General features: G+C 35.5%; 1 protein-coding gene across 1 annotated transcript in view; it reads left to right on the top strand.

Moving 5' to 3' along the window:
* Positions 1 to 17,058, top strand: part of CACNA2D3 (calcium channel, voltage-dependent, alpha 2/delta subunit 3) — a 476,027-nt gene that overhangs the window by 88,814 nt on the left and 370,155 nt on the right. Inside the window, exon 3 of the mRNA XM_010572633.1 lies at positions 14,062 to 14,178. Within this exon, the coding sequence (XP_010570935.1) occupies positions 14,062 to 14,178 (117 nt within the window). The remainder of the gene's footprint in view (positions 1 to 14,061; positions 14,179 to 17,058) is intronic.

Genomic DNA, 17,058 nt, shown 5'->3' with positions numbered 1-17,058 from the left:
TAACAGCAATCTGGAAGACGTGTTAAACCAGAAGGAGACGTGGTGGGCAGGTCTTGCGAACTAGCCTAATCAAATGGGTTTACTTGTCCTTCCACCATAGTTGGGGGAGAGAGGAAGAGTCTCCTTCATTTGGTGACTAGGAACCTTAGAGGTTAGTCCATCTCGGTCCCCTGGCTTTAGAAAGTGCTTAGGAAGAGGAGTCTCTTGTGGCCACACATCTCACCAAGAGCTTACTGTTTTGGCCCAGCTGCTCCCAAAACAGCAGAATGACTCTTATCTGAGGACAAGTCTTCTATCTACCTCAGTGCTTTGCTAGAAGCCACTTCATGTTTTTTCCTGCCAAGCATTTAGGATATCTTGTGGGTGCAGTTGCTCGTATGTAAAGTTTTGGACCTTATTCTTGAAATAAAAATCCATAAGGTATCATGATCTTGAAAGCAGAATTGTGTTACTAAAAACAAATGGTTAAAAGGGAACTTTATTTTGAATGAATTAAAGGCAACCTTTTTTGATGCTTTTTTTAAAGCCACTGAAGAACAGTCCTTGTTTTGTGATTGAAACAAAACTCTTGATTTGCTTGACGATGCCCCAAAAGAATGTTTGAATACAAATTTGTTTTTATTATGCCATAAGATTTTCAATTACCAGAACCCTTCCTAACTGTTATACCATAATAGGAATGTAGGCTTTTTCAGAGTTAGGAATTTCTATGCAAACATTGAAAGTTAATATAAAATAAATGAATAGCTTTATTGTAACATGTTATGTTGTGATAGTACAAGGTAGAATTCTAGTGTAAGAAAAAATGCAGGCAGTGCAACCTATGATTAAAATGGTGCTTGTGAATTGTTTCCAGTTTGTGTTTTAAAAAAAAAAAGTAGGTGGTCTTCTTGTGAAGTCTTAAAGATATCTTGCATCTTTCACTAGTGGCTATTATGCATTCAGGCACCTCAGGAACAAAGAAATGACAGAGAAATGGATGGCCTGGGCTTAACTAAGTAGGTGATGGTACAGATGAGGCCTGATAAGCTTAACACTTCATCTCTGTGCTGCCACTGTGGTTTGCACGGAGATTAGAACTGTCTCACTGTGAGGAGGGCAAGCTCCACAAATTCACTCATACATGGCAGTTCTGTAATGAGGTGATACTTCATTCCTTAAACTACTGAACTAGAACTGCACAAACAGATGTATGCCTCTGGCAGTCCTGTGCATGCAGCACAGGCTCTGCCGTACCTCCAAATGCAAACAGAATGTCCAGTTGCCACAATTATATTTTATTGATGTACACTGTTCTTTGTACATTTGTAATAATGAGGGACAAATTGTAATTCTGTGAAAAGAGGAAACCTGCAAGGAAATTCTGGATATTTACATTGCAGGGTAGAGCTTGACAAGAATCTAATAATTATTATAATTTTTCAGTAGGTTAACAGGACAAAATCTGGTGCTGGAAATTGAGAGAGTATTCTGCCCTTGGTTATGTGCATTATGTTCTTTCCCAGCAAAACTTTTTAGAAAGCTCACAAGATGGAGATGTGACCCTACATTATGAATCTTTTACACAGTTGCTGGTAAACAACCAAAGGTCAAGCTCAGTCTCAAGTTAGCTTTTTTTGTGCTTGATGACATGAGTTTAGCAAAACTACATCAGGATGTGTTGAGAGTCAGAAATGACCACTGGGACCCTAATTCACACACGGATAGCTTTAAGTGCTGACTTTTTCTGCCTGCTTCAATAGGACCACTTATGATTTTAACTTAAGTATATGTTAATTACTCTGCTGTCTTAGAGGCTTGAATGCAGTTCACCAAAAAGGTCATTGCTTTGTGGTGAGCTGAGAGGAATTTTATCAATAGATTGACTAGTAATAGCCTGTGATTCAGGCAGCTTTGTTTGATGTTCTGAGGTTTAGCAAAATTGTGTATTTTTATTAAGCAATGAAATAGTAGCAGTCTGCTGATGGCAGTTTGCTGAACATTATCATGAAGAATATATTTTAAAAATGGAAACTTTAATTTTGATGTCTTTGTATAAAAGATACTGTTAATTGTAGCAATTTAAAGTTTACTTTGTGCAAAAAGTACTTAAAAGAATTCAAACACAATGAATATTAAAATTCTGTTCTTCAGAATTTTAAAACCAGAGAACCAGTAGCTTTATCTTGCTTCCTCTTCTACAGACTTGTTGGTCTAGGTCCAGTCTCTCAAAATAACAGAACCACCAAATCTTTTTTTTTTTTTTTTTTTTTTCCTAAGAAGGGGATGCCTCCACTAGATGCTGATCATTTAAACCTGGTCTTTTTTTAACTGTAAAAAAGGCATTATTTAACTAACTAGTAGACTTGAATCAAGTAAAATAAGCCTCAACATAAGCAAACATAATTTTTCAATGCTGAGGCTTTCCATTGTGGTATAACGAACCACATAAAACACTTCTATACATATATTCCCTAGTAGAGTATTTGTGTTGCAGAAATGTGATTTTAGACATTGGCTGTTTATACTAATGAACATCCCAACTGGAACAAGATCTTTTATTTAAGAAGCAAACTTTCAAATTGTAGTGCTTGAAAATATCAGCCAGTATATGCATATGCTCCTAAAACACAAGCTGTTTTCCTGTAGTATTTTTATTACAAAAAATAAAGTAATATTTTTAAAATGCTGGAAGCATATGAACAGAAAAGATACAGTAAGGAGATAACAGTATGTGTTCTTTTTCTAATTAACAACTTCTATGTCATTAAAGTGTTCTTCTACTAGCTTCCTTTCATGTGTGAAAGGAGCAAAAGTAAATTAATTACTATTAGCCTGAAGGAGAGCACACCGTATTCTTTACAGCTTCATAGTATTGATTTGGCTATTATTCATAGCTTCTATTCTCTGCTATGCAGATTGATGCATCTTTAATTCATAGATACATTATCATTAATAGTGGTTTATTGACCAAGCAAAACAAAGCTGTTGCTGGGTCCTTTCTAGTACAAAAGCTCCGTACTTTTTCTGACAAATGTATTAGTTTATGCATCCTATTATAGACTCTCGAGTTAAATGGTTTATTTCTATATGCTACAGTGATGACCTATCGTGGTGCTATATGTAATATGCTCTATTTTTTTTTTGTGAGATGAACTCTGTTGGTAATGTAATGAATTCCTAAATTACAAAAACTTTCTAGCCCTTTGAGAATCAGAGAAAAGCTGAATAAGCATCTCCGTGTTTGTGGATGTATGATACAACTAACTGCATGTAGAAACCTCTGTAAATAATAGAAGAAGAACGTGCCCTACACTTTAACTTGAGATAGGTTTGGTTCAAATTTAATTTGGTTAAGTTTGGGCAAAAGTTTTTTAATTTTGCAAAACCAGCACTAAACTGATGATTTGTTGAAATGTTTCCAATCTGATCAAATACTGACATGTATGTACACAAAAATAAATCTACCCTTAAGTAGTCAACTTATTTTCTTGTTTGGCTGGTTTGGTTTTTTTTGGGTTTTTTTTTTGTTTGTTTGTTTTTTGTGATGCACAAAAAAGACAAGACTGTAATACAGGCATAAGACAATACAAATTTCTAAGTAGAGGGTCTGAATCTGGTTAGTTTTTGACATACATTTTGATGAAGGCAATATCATTAGGGAGCTATGTACACTTTAATAAATGTTTTGTCTTTTCAGTTTCAGGGGAAAATAAGGACTGAGATTGAGGCTGATATTCTTCACCCTCCTCTCTGCAAAATTTTAAATTGCTCAGTGTGTTTATTTACTCTTTGCATTGATGTTTTGGAATACTTGCTTATGGTGTAGTGTGGGTATGATATGATACAAAGGCTATTATTCTGTAGATTATTAATCCAATTTTCATTAAAAAAAACAAAGCAAGAGCTACAAACAGAGCTCTGTTTCTGGTTTTGATATGTTCATTGTTTTATGCAGAGGGCTTTTTCTTAACTAGGTTTCAAGCTTCTTTTTTAAAAGTGCGAGAGAGAAAACACTCTGAGGGGAAAAACCCAAACACCTTGGGAGCTAGCAGCATGTCAGTATTTTAGATGCCAGGCTAAGAATAAATGCATTATAGCTAAATGGTCCAAAGAGAGAAAGATATGGGCAAGTTCAGTTGTACAGGGCACTAGTTTATATCATACTACAGTCTTTTAAAGGCAGTTATCAAATATTGGATTGGACATGGTTTGGCAATCAAATTTTAACCCTTTGTATTTCCTTGTGTATTTACCAGCTTGTTTTATGAGGCATTGAAAGAAATCATGGTGGATATACTACTGTACCTGAATGTTCAGAAAGGCTAGTCATTCTGTACTGTTTCATGTGAAGTTCTGTAAGTGACTGAGAATCACACATGAAAGTGAAAAGCATTAGCTTACATGGCAAAAACACAGATGTGTTTTCACACTTCCAGGCAGTGCCAAATACTACAGTTTGGTTTCCAAATCTTTTCTTTTCTTTTTTTTTTTTTTTTTTTTTATGGTTAGTCTGATGAATTCTTGTCAAGACATCTGCACACAGACCCACATGCAGGTGGTCTGATTTTCAGAGATGCTGAGAACATACTGACATTGCTGGCTTTGATGTGATGTGACTGAGGGGAGTTTAGATTTTTGAAAATAAAATCATTTTTCATGTTCAGTGATGAAATGAAGAACTGGAAGCCTAAATTTAGGTGCCTGAGTTCAGATATTCAGATGTTATGCTTTTTCTTGTTCTTACAAGTCCACTTTGATACACAGTGTTCCGATACCTGTCTAAAATCCTAAATTGATATAAATACTTTTATCAGGTGGAGACAGAAAAGTGCGATGATGAGATATAGCAGTAGGGACCAATGCTATGTCCTTCATAGTGACAAACAATGAAATAAAGCCCATTTAAGAGTTAATGTTGAACATCCAACCCAATGGAAAGAGTAAAGTTATAGAATTGTTACCCAAGCTGATGAATGTTAGTTATAGAGAAGGTTGCAAGTTGCGAACAGAGTTTGTGTCCCAAGGAGATAAGACTACACGTTTCTTTTTCTGAGGAACAATAAGCATAAGCTATTCTAAATGAGCAGTGCTTTTAAATCTTGTCACAAGACATGGCTATTGCTAAGCAAAGGTTTGTCTTCAGAATGCTCTTCAGTTTTTGTGTCTCTGCTTCACTTTGTCTGTAGCTTTCTTTGTTGCTCATTTTATTGCTCATTTAGGGGCAACCATGGAAGGTGGGGAGGCAGTTGTCTAGTTTTTCTGGGATGGAAAATAAGCATTGTCTAATAAAAATATATAGAAATACTGAAACGCAGAACAACAGCTGGGTGTAAGGCAGGCATAGGTCCACAGAAGCGGAACAATAAGGAGGGAGAGAGAGACACACAGTGATAAAAGGAAGTGTAATACAAAAAAAACATTATAAAGAAAGTCTGATTGAAAGAATTAGTTTGTGGGTGTATCCTGTGACCTTAAGGCACAAAGCAAGCTGTCTCTTTTGGTTGTCCTTGTTTCCAGTAAGCATAAGGGCTTTCAGAGAGGACCAATGCACTTTGGTGTACAAAAGAAAATGCTGTAGTATCTCATCTCAGCCAAGAAATTGGTGAAAATAGTAAATTGTCAGGTTCCCTACTTCTGAATCTTCAGTGACTCAGAATAACTATCCAGGATGAAAGGACTGCATTCTCACATTTCTTCAAACTTTTGTGAGGAGCAGATTAGATGTACATGCTTCTAATATACTTCCTTTCACCTGAAAATACAGTGATGGCTTTGCCTTGAATGAACGCACCCTCTGGGTCATATTGTGATTCTGCAGATTTATACCTATGGGGTTTTTGTTCATTGTTTAAAGCAGTTCATGTGAAATACTGTAGTGAGTTTTCAAGAGTATCAAGTATGCCTTTATGGAAAAAGGAGTCTTCAGGGCAGTTCCGGAATGTTCTTTTTTGGTTTACATGAGGGCTTTATGTTCTCTTCTAAAATAGAAGCAAAGGTATGTATAATTACATAGATAGCTTCTGTAAAATATATTTCTAAAGCAGTTTTTAATAGACTTGCTTAGACTTTAATAGCCATGGCTCTTAAAACACCCATGCTGGCCTGTGAAGATCTTTCAGATGTGTAAAAGAATTTACAAGACAGTAATTTGCTTTTTTCAACCATTTTCAATATGATGGAATTTATAGTCAGGAAAGATGGTGAGCTGGCACTGTTCTGCAAAAGAGTCCAAAGTCCCCTTGGCCTCTGCCTCTGGATGCTGGAGGCAGCAGCAAGGCAAACTTTCTCAATTGTTTTTTGTTACTCTGGTTAGCCCTGACCCAAAGCAGCTCTCTTAGAGGGAAAGATGGGAGTGTATTCCTGACCTCTGCTTGGAGTTAGATCCCCTAGCTAGGTTGTTATTTGGGTCACCCATTTTTCATGGTGGACTTCAAGTAAAAATTGCAATACTGAATTACTCTTAGAGGGCAAGTGTTTGAAATGGCTGGAGTGTGTTTCCATATCTTTATTAGAGAATATGATAATTTATGCATCACCGATGTGACTGCTGCTTTTAAATTTTATTTGTGTTGAGAAATGCTCTGTATTGTAGAGTAGCTTGTATCTTTCCACACTAGCTCACCTGTTTTAACCAGGTGTATATTCAAGACTCTTCTCATTATTGCTGTTTACATGGTATACCTATACATATCTAGTTGTGCAAAGGTTTGAGGAGATATCTTGTGTGGACACGTTTCACAGACAGGACAGAGGAATATTGCTAAATCAGGAGTTGGGTTGGTTGGTTTGTTTGGTTTTGCTTACCATTCAGCTTAATGCTTTAATTGGTTTGGTTTTGTAGCACTTGCATGTAGCAATGAGGTAAAAATAGGTCAGAAGTAAGTATCTTTGTAAAGATTAAATATGCTGGGGATATAGTGCCCTTGCAATGACTGTACAATACTTACATTGTGTGTAAATTATTTTGCAAGGAAAGCAGTAACTATCCTTGTCAAGTCTGCTGATGATAACAAATTTCCCAGGATAGCTGATCTTTGGCTGTAATATCTCAGGCACAGCTTTGAGTAGCTAATCATAGTAAAATAGCATGCAACCAATATTTCAATATTTTGCATTTCAAAGTGTATTTTATAAAGTAACTAAATGGGAGTTTGAGGCAACAGGAGTTCCTCGGACACCAGTGTGCGGCAAGAGTCAAAATGTGACAGGCTAATGTAGAGCTCCTTGGAGTCATTTGATGAAGTGAATAAAAATTTCTCTGCAGAGAAGAAAATGAGCGTGCCATCACACTGGTCATCGCTGATGGATTTCATCAACACAAAGAGGTTCAGTAAAGGTTAATAGGAGTGTGTAATGTGGTGTAACACAAACTCCCAATTATCAAGGAGTTCTCTAATGTCAAGGTGAGAAGTATGCCATTGTGACTCATCTTTCCATGCAGATCAAGCTGAAGCTAGCAAAGTTATCTGTGGTCTATTGGGCAGGGCACTGGAAGAGTAACCAAGAGAGCTTGTTCTCTTCATAATTTTGAACTGTTGTGTGACATTGGGCATGTCACTGAATTTATGTGGTCTCAATATCCTCATGTGCAGAATGGAGATTATCATAGATACTTGCCAGCTATCAACAACAAAATAAAACCAACTCTTACTATTGCTTATTTTGTTAAGGCCTTTAAATTTGCTTCACTGAATGCATTTTAGAGTAAGGAGGACCACATAATAACAACATAATGGCAGCACTCTAGTTTAAACAAAACCACACCACCATAGGGTCAATGTGATAATGGGAAAATACAAAATCTTTTACTAAGAAGAGATTCACAGATGAGTCTATCAGAGGAGTGCACCATCTGTATTTGATATCTCTGCTGTGGTAGTGCCATCTGAGTAGCCTTCTGCTCAGTGGAAAAGCTCAGATTCCCACTCACATGCACATGTAATTCTGGAGACTGTTTTTTATTTGCCTTCAAATTCAGGTTTATTCCAACAGCATATACATAATTAGTGACCCCTCACTTCTAATGAAGCAGTTAGAGGCTGTGCTGTATATTTTTAAAATCTTTTGCTAGGAATTGCTCTGTTATCTCTCATGTGCAGAGGGATGTGTGCTGGTGTGGTAGAGCACTGCAAGAGCTTGAGCCACATAAGGTTTGAACTTTCACTCTTTGTGTCCCATCAATTTTAACATGGATATTGTTTTAAAATAATATTGTCTTATAAAATGATGTGATAGATTTTCTACATCAAGAAAAATTTATATTGTTATTTTTGATTCAAAAGCTCAGAGCCATATTTTGCTAATAGTGGAAAGTCTTTCTCTGTGCATAGCTCTTTTAATTGTGACACAACTGTTAATGGTGTAAGGCAGCACCTAATATGACTACATTGTCAGTTTGCTCCACATAAATTGTAGGTTTGGGGTTTTATACTTAAAACAAAAACAAACCCCACAAAGTGTAAAAAGGAGTAGGTATTTTTAAAGCACCCTGAATAAATGCCACTTGTTTTAAATTTTATGCAGTAGTGTTAATAACATACACACAAAAAAAATCATTATTCAAGGAGAAGAACATAAAAAAATGATCATGAGTTTTATTTTTAGATTGCAATGAATTGAATAGTGAAAGAAAAAACATTTTTTCTTGATGCATAAAAATGTAGTGTATTATCAACATTCTGATCCCTGTGCTCTAGAAGAACTTGACCTAAAAAACCAAGGTTACTTTAGGTAGGAAAGTCAACATTAGTGAAGAAATCCATGGGTTTGGGGGTTAAGAATTAATTGAGACAGAACTGTGTTTAAGGCTCACATAGCTTTTGACTTTGTAACTAAAGAAACCACATTAAGAGCTGCAAATTGTATTAGCTGTAAGATTTTTGCAGCCTTGCAGACTCATTGATTACATTTGATTGTCAGGACATCTCAAATATAGAATTAAAATAGTTCTAATAAGCCAATTAACTCACGTGGCCCTTCAAACCAGCACTTCTGTGCTGAAGGGAGTAACTGTTAGGACTTATATGACAGAGTGTCTGAAGCAAGTTTAAACGGTTCAAAGCAATGCATAGCACAGCCTTTCTACTGGGCAATAGATATTAATTGAAATAAAAAGCTGATGATTTAATCACAAGTGTATGTTTCTGTAATCTCATTTTACATTTGCAATGTTGAGACTTGAACATCTGACAGTGGTTTTGGTGTGGGGTTTTTTGTTGGGTTTTTGTTGAGGTTTTGTGGTTTTTTTTTTTTCAGATGGCATGGAGTAAACATACTTTTTTTTAACAGAAAGATTGAATGAATAATGGGTCTTTCACTTGCATGCTGGTTCTGCTTTTTCATTATAAAACAAAAAAATTATACATGCATATATATATTTAACGTGTGTGACAAAACCTCTCAAATAGCAACATTTGTAAAGTATGTACAACTATGCAAGCTTATAGCTGTGAATACATCTGAGAGGCGTATATCAGTTCCTGATATGCAACACAAACCAGCAGATTCCTTTTAAAGTATTATTACAGAATTCCTGTTGCGTAAAAATCTTTCTTTGGTCAGGATGGTAGTGGTATTTACTGGCTCTGAAAATCCCAGGGAGTGGGAAGAATTTTTGTCATAAATGGCTGTAGTGTTCTGCACATGTACAAAGCATGCACAGACTTGTCCAAAGACTAAGGACTGTTTATACACTTGAAATATTTTTATATACAGCATAAAGGTAATTGTCTTGATGTTGATAAGAGTTGATAGAAGTAGATAAAAACAGGAACACAAAGATTATGTTTCTATTTGGAGAAAAAACAAGGAGAAAAAATTCAAACTGTAGCTGACATGGCATCTTTCTGAAGTTGTCTTGCTTGTCTTTTCCTGCCTTGGTTACTCAAGCTGCATGGTTTTTGGTGTGGGGTTTTTTTGTTTGTTTTTGGTTTTTTTTTGTTTTGTTGGTGTCTGTGTTTGTTGTTGTTGACGTTTCAGTGCCAAATACTTGGATTGCATAAAATGCTTCAGACCTGAGTTTTGTATCAATTGCTTTCTGATATGTTATTTCTAGATGATCATTTACCATGCAAGAAAAAACCCCCACACCTAAATCCATGAAAAGCGTTAAAAGTTCTGATAGTGAAGTACAGTCTGTCTTTCCCTGGCGCTTACGTGAAATGATCTGGCAAAACAGACACTGAAGAAATAATTTATTTTTTGTGTGCTTTCTCAAATGATCAATGTTCTTGTCTCTCTGGAGAATTTCTTACCAAAGGCTGATTTTTGCAAGCAGAAAGAATCAGCATTTCAAGCTGGGTTTTTTTTGGGCCTTTTTTTTTTTTTTTCTTTTCATAACGCAGCAAATCAGACGTATCTGCTCGATCTTCTAGACAATTGGAAATCCACTTAACAAAAGACATGTCTAACTGTGACTCTAACTTTTCATGCACTTTTGATATGCAAGTCAATGATTTAGAGTGAAGTCAAGGCTGCTTTCTTTCCTTTTAATAACAGTACAAATATACTACCGGATATGTTACAAATGTTGATTTTTCATTATCACTTACTGGAATAAAATTATAGAATATTGAAAAAATTGAGGGTTTCATAATTTATTTTTTTTTTTAAACAAAACAAAAAACTTTATCATCAACTTCATCTTTTTAACAGTGGAGGGAAGTGGCTATTTAAGGCATTGCTTGGAAGAGCCATTCAGAATGGCAATACTATGAGGTGGTTTGCAAGTCTGGAAATATAAAGGACAGCATGGCCCAGAAGCTAGGTTTTTTCACCACTGTCCGTGATGGCATTTTGCTTGACTGCAACCATAGTGGCATGCTGCTGTTTTCTCAAAATGACATTAAAATAAAATAAATGATTTCATTTAAAAACTATTTCAAATTTATTTCAAAGCAACTATGTCTTTGCTGTTTTAGCTAATTTATTTAAATTAAAACCAAATTCAATATGTAAAAATCTAGTGGTAGGGAGATGATGAGAGCCTGGAGGTCAGAGAGCCTCTGCAGTGAAAGGAAGAGAATCCATTATTAATGATGTCCTTTGTTACAGTTTTATTGTGGTTTTGTTTTTTTCACTATCTGCTGTGATTCAAGTTTCTTGCATTGATAGTTATTACAAAATCAACTGTTTTCTAGATTGACTCTAAATTCCCAGCCTCATGCACATTGAGTACTAAGAGGAAGTGTATAGACATGCACAGATAAAGCTGGCACTTCTTCCCTCCAGACAATCACTAGAGCACAAGGATACTAAAAGCAGCTGGTGTTTTTTCCAACCACATAATTTCTCCTGTTTTGGAACCTTCCACTGACGGCTGAAAAAATAATAGAAGTATTTTTATGGCAATGAAATACTGAATGTAAAATACATATTATGTAAACCCCTTATTATGTAAACCTCTTGGTTGCCAAGGTCTTGCAGATCAAGTAAATACTCCTAGTTTGTTGCAAATGTTCTTGGAGGTTTCCAACAATTGACTAGACATGCACCATGCAAGCTGTGTGGTCCTCTCAAATAAAACTTAAATAATATCTTCTGTTTCCTCCAATTTTTTTGGTTGGAACTTTGGCATTTAAATTTGGAAAAAAATGAATTTATGTACTATGAACTAGCATAATTATAAAATAATAAATTATCAGTTAATAAATCATTCCATCTATTTTGAGTGCAAGTTATTAATTTTCAAAAGCACCGGTTACTCAATTTTGAGAAGTGTGGCTTTTTAATGTGTTCTCACAATAGCCTAATAGAATATATGGTATGATTCACTGTGCCTTGGAAATCTGTCGACTTCAACTGTACCATTCAGTTTTCAGACAAATGCAGTGAATAATTGCCTGGTTTTCTTCGCTTGATGGCAAAGCTTAAATCAATAAATCTGGTGACCTGAAAACAGTCTCTTGAAGTGACGCATTTTAAAATACTTTCTAAGAACTTAAAGGTCAAGTCTGAAGGAAACCATTTTTATCAGAACTTGATATGTTGAACATGATCTGTGCAGCTTGAAATAAGTGATTCAAATTTGTACTTGATCTATTAACTTAATAAATACGGCAGTTGTTCATGGCAGTGCATTTTGTTTCATTTGTTTTAAATTCTCCAAAGCTTCAAATCCTGTGGGACGTGGACAGACTTTGACATCATTAATTAACTGGGAATGTTTTCAATTTGCTGTTAATTTACTACATTTTATCGCAGTATTTGTTTCAATAACATTTACCTCTCGTCTACTGTGTTCTTGTATTTTCTCCAGTAAATAAAAAAAAAATTTTTTTTTTCTATTTTAGACAAATCACTGTGCTATCCTAAATTAATATTTTTGGAGTGGAGAGTAGCGAGTTTAGTAATGGCATAAATGGACTTAGAGAGTTGAAATCAGAACTCTGCTTATGGCATTTAAATGCAGACCAAGAAGGGGAAAAACCCCAGATCTCCCCTCTTGCCTCCAGGGAGCAAAATGCAGGTGGTCTGCTTGAGGTTTTTTAGATTGCTTAGACTACCATCTTGGATAGAATAGAGCCTCATAACAGGAAATGAAATAATGTGGAAAAATGGAATTATTACAGAATATAAAAGATTTAGTGTCCTAAATATTTACCGACAACTTTGTATTTTTAACCTTCTTATGAAATTGTCTGCAAATGATGTTTTATCAAATATTATTATTATTTGCTTATAAAAACATTCATACAAGTTATTACAGAGAAGTATAAAGTTTAAAGCAAGTCCAAAGTGTTACTTCGCTTTGAAAATTAGTTTTGTCAGAAGAAATGGGTACAATATGCACAGGCATGCTCTTACAATAGATTCCTTCCTTCCTTCCTTCCTTCCATCACAAGCCAGGACATAGCTGGGCCTGACTTATTTGCTGTTTTGATCATTTTAGTGTTCATCCAGGTGATTTGAGCCACTTTTTTTGATGCCCTTATTCTTTCTTCTTTCTCTGGAGTTATATAAGATTTGGAGATAATCATAATTCTATAGGCAAATTTTAATGATAAATCTTTTTAATAATACCAGCTCATTTTATTGACTCAAGTATTGTGCAGTGGGTTGCCCTAAGAGTCTGCTTTAGAGGTTTGGAAGATATTTTTGTACATAGGGCTAAAGCTGGCATAAGCCAGGTATGCTTTTCATCGTCCTCGCAGTATCATGGAGGTACAATTATGTGAACAGGTTAAGGGTTCGGTAATGGGCAATGATTAGTGCATTGCAACCATACATGTTTTCAATAGAGATAAACAAACAATAACTAGACTGGAAGCCATCACTTCTTAGAGTCCAGGCTATAGTGGAATGACATGGGAAAGAGGAATGTTCTCAGTATTAAATGCTTTTTTAAATTTTATATTCTTATACGCAAACACTGATAAAGAAAAAATGTTGATGTGCAGAAAATAGAGGATAAAATTTGCTTTGAATATAATTTTAGTGTTTAATCAGTCTTAGAGTTATTCACACTGTGAAAAGAGACAGTAAGTTAATGCTCATCCATATTGTATAAAATATATTTCTATGCTTGCATTTGGATAAAGGCTCATGTTTATGTGGCTTATTTATGGTTTTCTTTGCACGGACAGCTAAGAATGTCTAGATAAGCTTGTAGTATAAGTATTCGTAACGTAAGTATTGTATAAAGCTTGTGAAACAGACAGCTACAGGAAGTTAGCTGAGAAGGAGGAGGATTCTAGGTTGCTAAGGCACAGTGGATTGCCAAGCATATCACTGGTTTTAAATGATTTTTGGATGGGATATGAGGATTTTTTACTACTTTTTTTTGGCTGGTGTTCAGTTGCGGGGAGGGTAATTTAAATGCTGTGAAGGGGAATTATCGTTTTCCTACAGTGCACGAGATAAATATTTCTATTATATATTCTTAATGGAGTTCTGGTTCAAACCCAGTTCTGTCCCTGTGACAGTGGCTTGGCACAAAACAGCCTTCTGTCACAAATAAACATCAAATAAATGAAGAATGTCAGCAAAAATGTAATACGAAACTAATAATTAGTTGTCAAAATTTCAGCTGGTTCACTGTGAATAACTTTCCCCTGATTCTTTTTCATTTTTTTCTTCCAGAAATACAAAGAATATGAGAAGGATGTTGCAATAGAAGAAATTGATGGCCTTCAGCTTGTGAAAAAATTAGCAAAGAATATGGAAGAAATGTTTCATAAGAAGTCCGAAGCTGTACGGGTAAGTAGCAGATCAATCTGCTATTTCATTCTCTGATGTAAAACTATATAATTTAGGCTCTGCTCTGAAGGTTGTACTAGTAATTGAAGGTGCTGAAGTGTTCAGAAGTATTTTAGGATCAGTGTTCAAGAGAACAGATACAAATTATTTATACTATCAATAGATAAATGCAAGAGAGTGTAACTAGGTTTGGACTACCAGTTTCCCATACAAGTTTCTAAGGTATCACTTGTGTTCAGTAAAACATAACTATGTATGGTTGTGTGTTAAAATGTTAGATTTCAAAATATCAAACCAAAGCAGACTTAATTTCACTGCTCACTATTATAAAAATATTATTGCAGGGAATCTTCCAAGTTCAATAACTGTCCTTTAGTTCAAATCTAGAAAAAGATGCAGATACCTCAAATAGGACTAAATCCAAAATTCCTCTAATTGCAGTAAGTACTACATCACTCTAAAGGCGACTTATTAATGATCATTAAGTAACTACATTGAGCTTTCTGTGCATGTGTAGCTTTTGGTGGGGAGGGGAGTTTTTTTGTTTGTTTGGTTTTTGTTTTTTTTGTTTTGAAAGTTCTGACTTCTGTGTTTTACTATATTGAATAGGAGTTCATTGTAACATGCATATCCTAAAAAATAACAGGTCTTCCTGTTGTAGTTTTCATTTTGCATTATTCTTTGCTAGAAATTTAGGTGACTGCCTGTAATAGCAGTTCCTGTTGCATCACCTATATCAACAAGCTAACAGGACGCTGTGGTGATGCTATTTGCCACCAGCTACTCTATTTCAGCCAGATTTGTCTGCTCAATTGAGTTGAAGGTCTTTGTGTCTCAACTGTGGAGCTGAAGGCATCACCCAAGGACAGGGACTCCATTTGTGTAACTGTAGACAAAATTTTGCCTTCAGCCATCTATTATTTGTTATGGTGCAAAAGGGAGGGAGGAATTTGGCTACATTTTAGAGGTGGAATTTTCTGGGCTGGCAGTGAAGTAAAACATATTTCAGTTTGTAAACTGAGCACACTTGGCAGGGAAGCAAAGAAAGACAATAAACATGGAACCCCACAATGCTATTTTTACAGTCTGTTTTTCAGAGAAAAACTTCACTTTAAGATGTGTGTAAGAGCTTCCAGAAGCCCTGTGTGTGTGTTCCTTGCTCCTCGCTACTTGGAGCAGTGCTCATTTAGATTGAGAAGTGGAAAGCAAGCTGCACGCTTGCTGGTCAGAGGAGCTCTATTCCGTTGGTGTGGAGTGCTATTGGGGTAGAACAGTTTGTGTCTCAATTAGAGCTTTGCAACAAATGCTTTCTAATGTTTGTGAGTGGTTAGAACTGGTTTGGCCTCTTCATACAGATAGTGTTTTTATCTAAGGAAGAAAAAAAAATAGGACCAATACAGGCCACCATGCTCTGAGTAAAAATAAGCCCAAATTCTGTGAAGTTGAACCATGCGTATAGTATTGTGTGAAAGGGTTTTAGTGTTGGAAAAAAGTGACTGAAATCCAGAGCCTTCTTTGGAAGGTTTCCATCTTTGGAAAGGAAGCTAGAAGCTTGGTTTGGATAGGGTCGCTTCTTTTAAAAAATGATCTGCTTAGTTTACCTTCCAATAACTTTATTCTTTTTTGCATAATTGCATAATGTGGTCCATCTTGGTTGCTAGAGGTGGTAGTGAGTGACCTTTTATATTCTGGTAGTAAGTAGTGCTTAGTATTTTATGTCCTGATAAGTACAAAATCCTTTGGTACAGTGCAGGTTTTGCATGGGTTCCATCTTTGGTACATCATAGCTTATTTTCTCCTCATATCTGGAGAGGTGAGCTAGGAGTTACAAGGCTCCTATGGACCTAAGACCTCTGCTCCATGCTGAGACAAAGTAATACTGCATCGCTTTGTCTCTAAAATAACAGAATTTTGACATAATCTTTTGATGGAAACTTGTATGAAGAGCACTGAAACCTAGAATTCAGAGTAATATTTTAGATGTGCTGGTGGTAACATTGGGGTAAGTACTAAATGAAGAGTACCTTACAAAATATCTCTTAGGCCTAGAAATAACGGGGTGACCATTGCAAGGGTTCAAATCCAAGTGCTCAGAAAATGTGTTCCAGTGTTACCCCAAATAGTTACCCTACACCGCCCACTGAATTAGCTTCAAGTAAACATCAAAATCCATGGCTTAATTTAAAGTACTTTTTCGATAAAATATTTTAATCTACATACTTTTCAGGTTCTAGCAGATGTAGTAATCTGTGACAAGTATTCAGTAAGCCACAGTATATGAAAAGTTTAATTTGTTGAAAAGGCCAAGAAGAAAGACCTGGAAATTTAGAAATAGGATGGCTTGGAAACGCCTTCAGATTTTTGTTTTGCTTTATGCTTTCAAACACATTAACTTGTTCAAAGCTATTAATCACATTTGAACTCTCTTTTCCCTCCTCCCCCTTTATATTCTGGTTGAATTTTTATCTTTCTGTCTCATCGCTTTTCATAGTGATTAGTTAGTTCAGTGTGATTTTTATCATATTCATCCCCTGTTTGAATTACCCTTCAGTATGCAATTATCCTATCACAGAATGTCCTATTTTTGTGCTGTCAGATACATAAAATAAATGGAAAACTGAAAGTGCTAAACCAATTATATAACCTTTTGTCATCTACTTACTCATGGAAACCCTTTCAAGCAACTTTTTTTTTTTCTTCCCCAGTGTTCACTATTTACCTTAGATTTATGTTGGTTCAGGATATTCCTGTTAACCATTTCCTTCCTAATACTGCCCTACTTGATCGAATTTCAGAGAGGCAACTTCAGGTTTTATTTTGAAATATTTGTGACATGATTTAAGTTAAAACCACTCTTCAGTGGTTTTGATTCAATGTTGC

This window comes from Haliaeetus leucocephalus, unplaced genomic scaffold (assembly GCF_000737465.1).
Source record: "Haliaeetus leucocephalus isolate CR32 unplaced genomic scaffold, Haliaeetus_leucocephalus-4.0 Scaffold2, whole genome shotgun sequence".
NCBI classification, from domain to species: domain Eukaryota; kingdom Metazoa; phylum Chordata; class Aves; order Accipitriformes; family Accipitridae; genus Haliaeetus; species Haliaeetus leucocephalus.
This window is presented reverse-complemented; position numbering and strand designations above follow the sequence as displayed.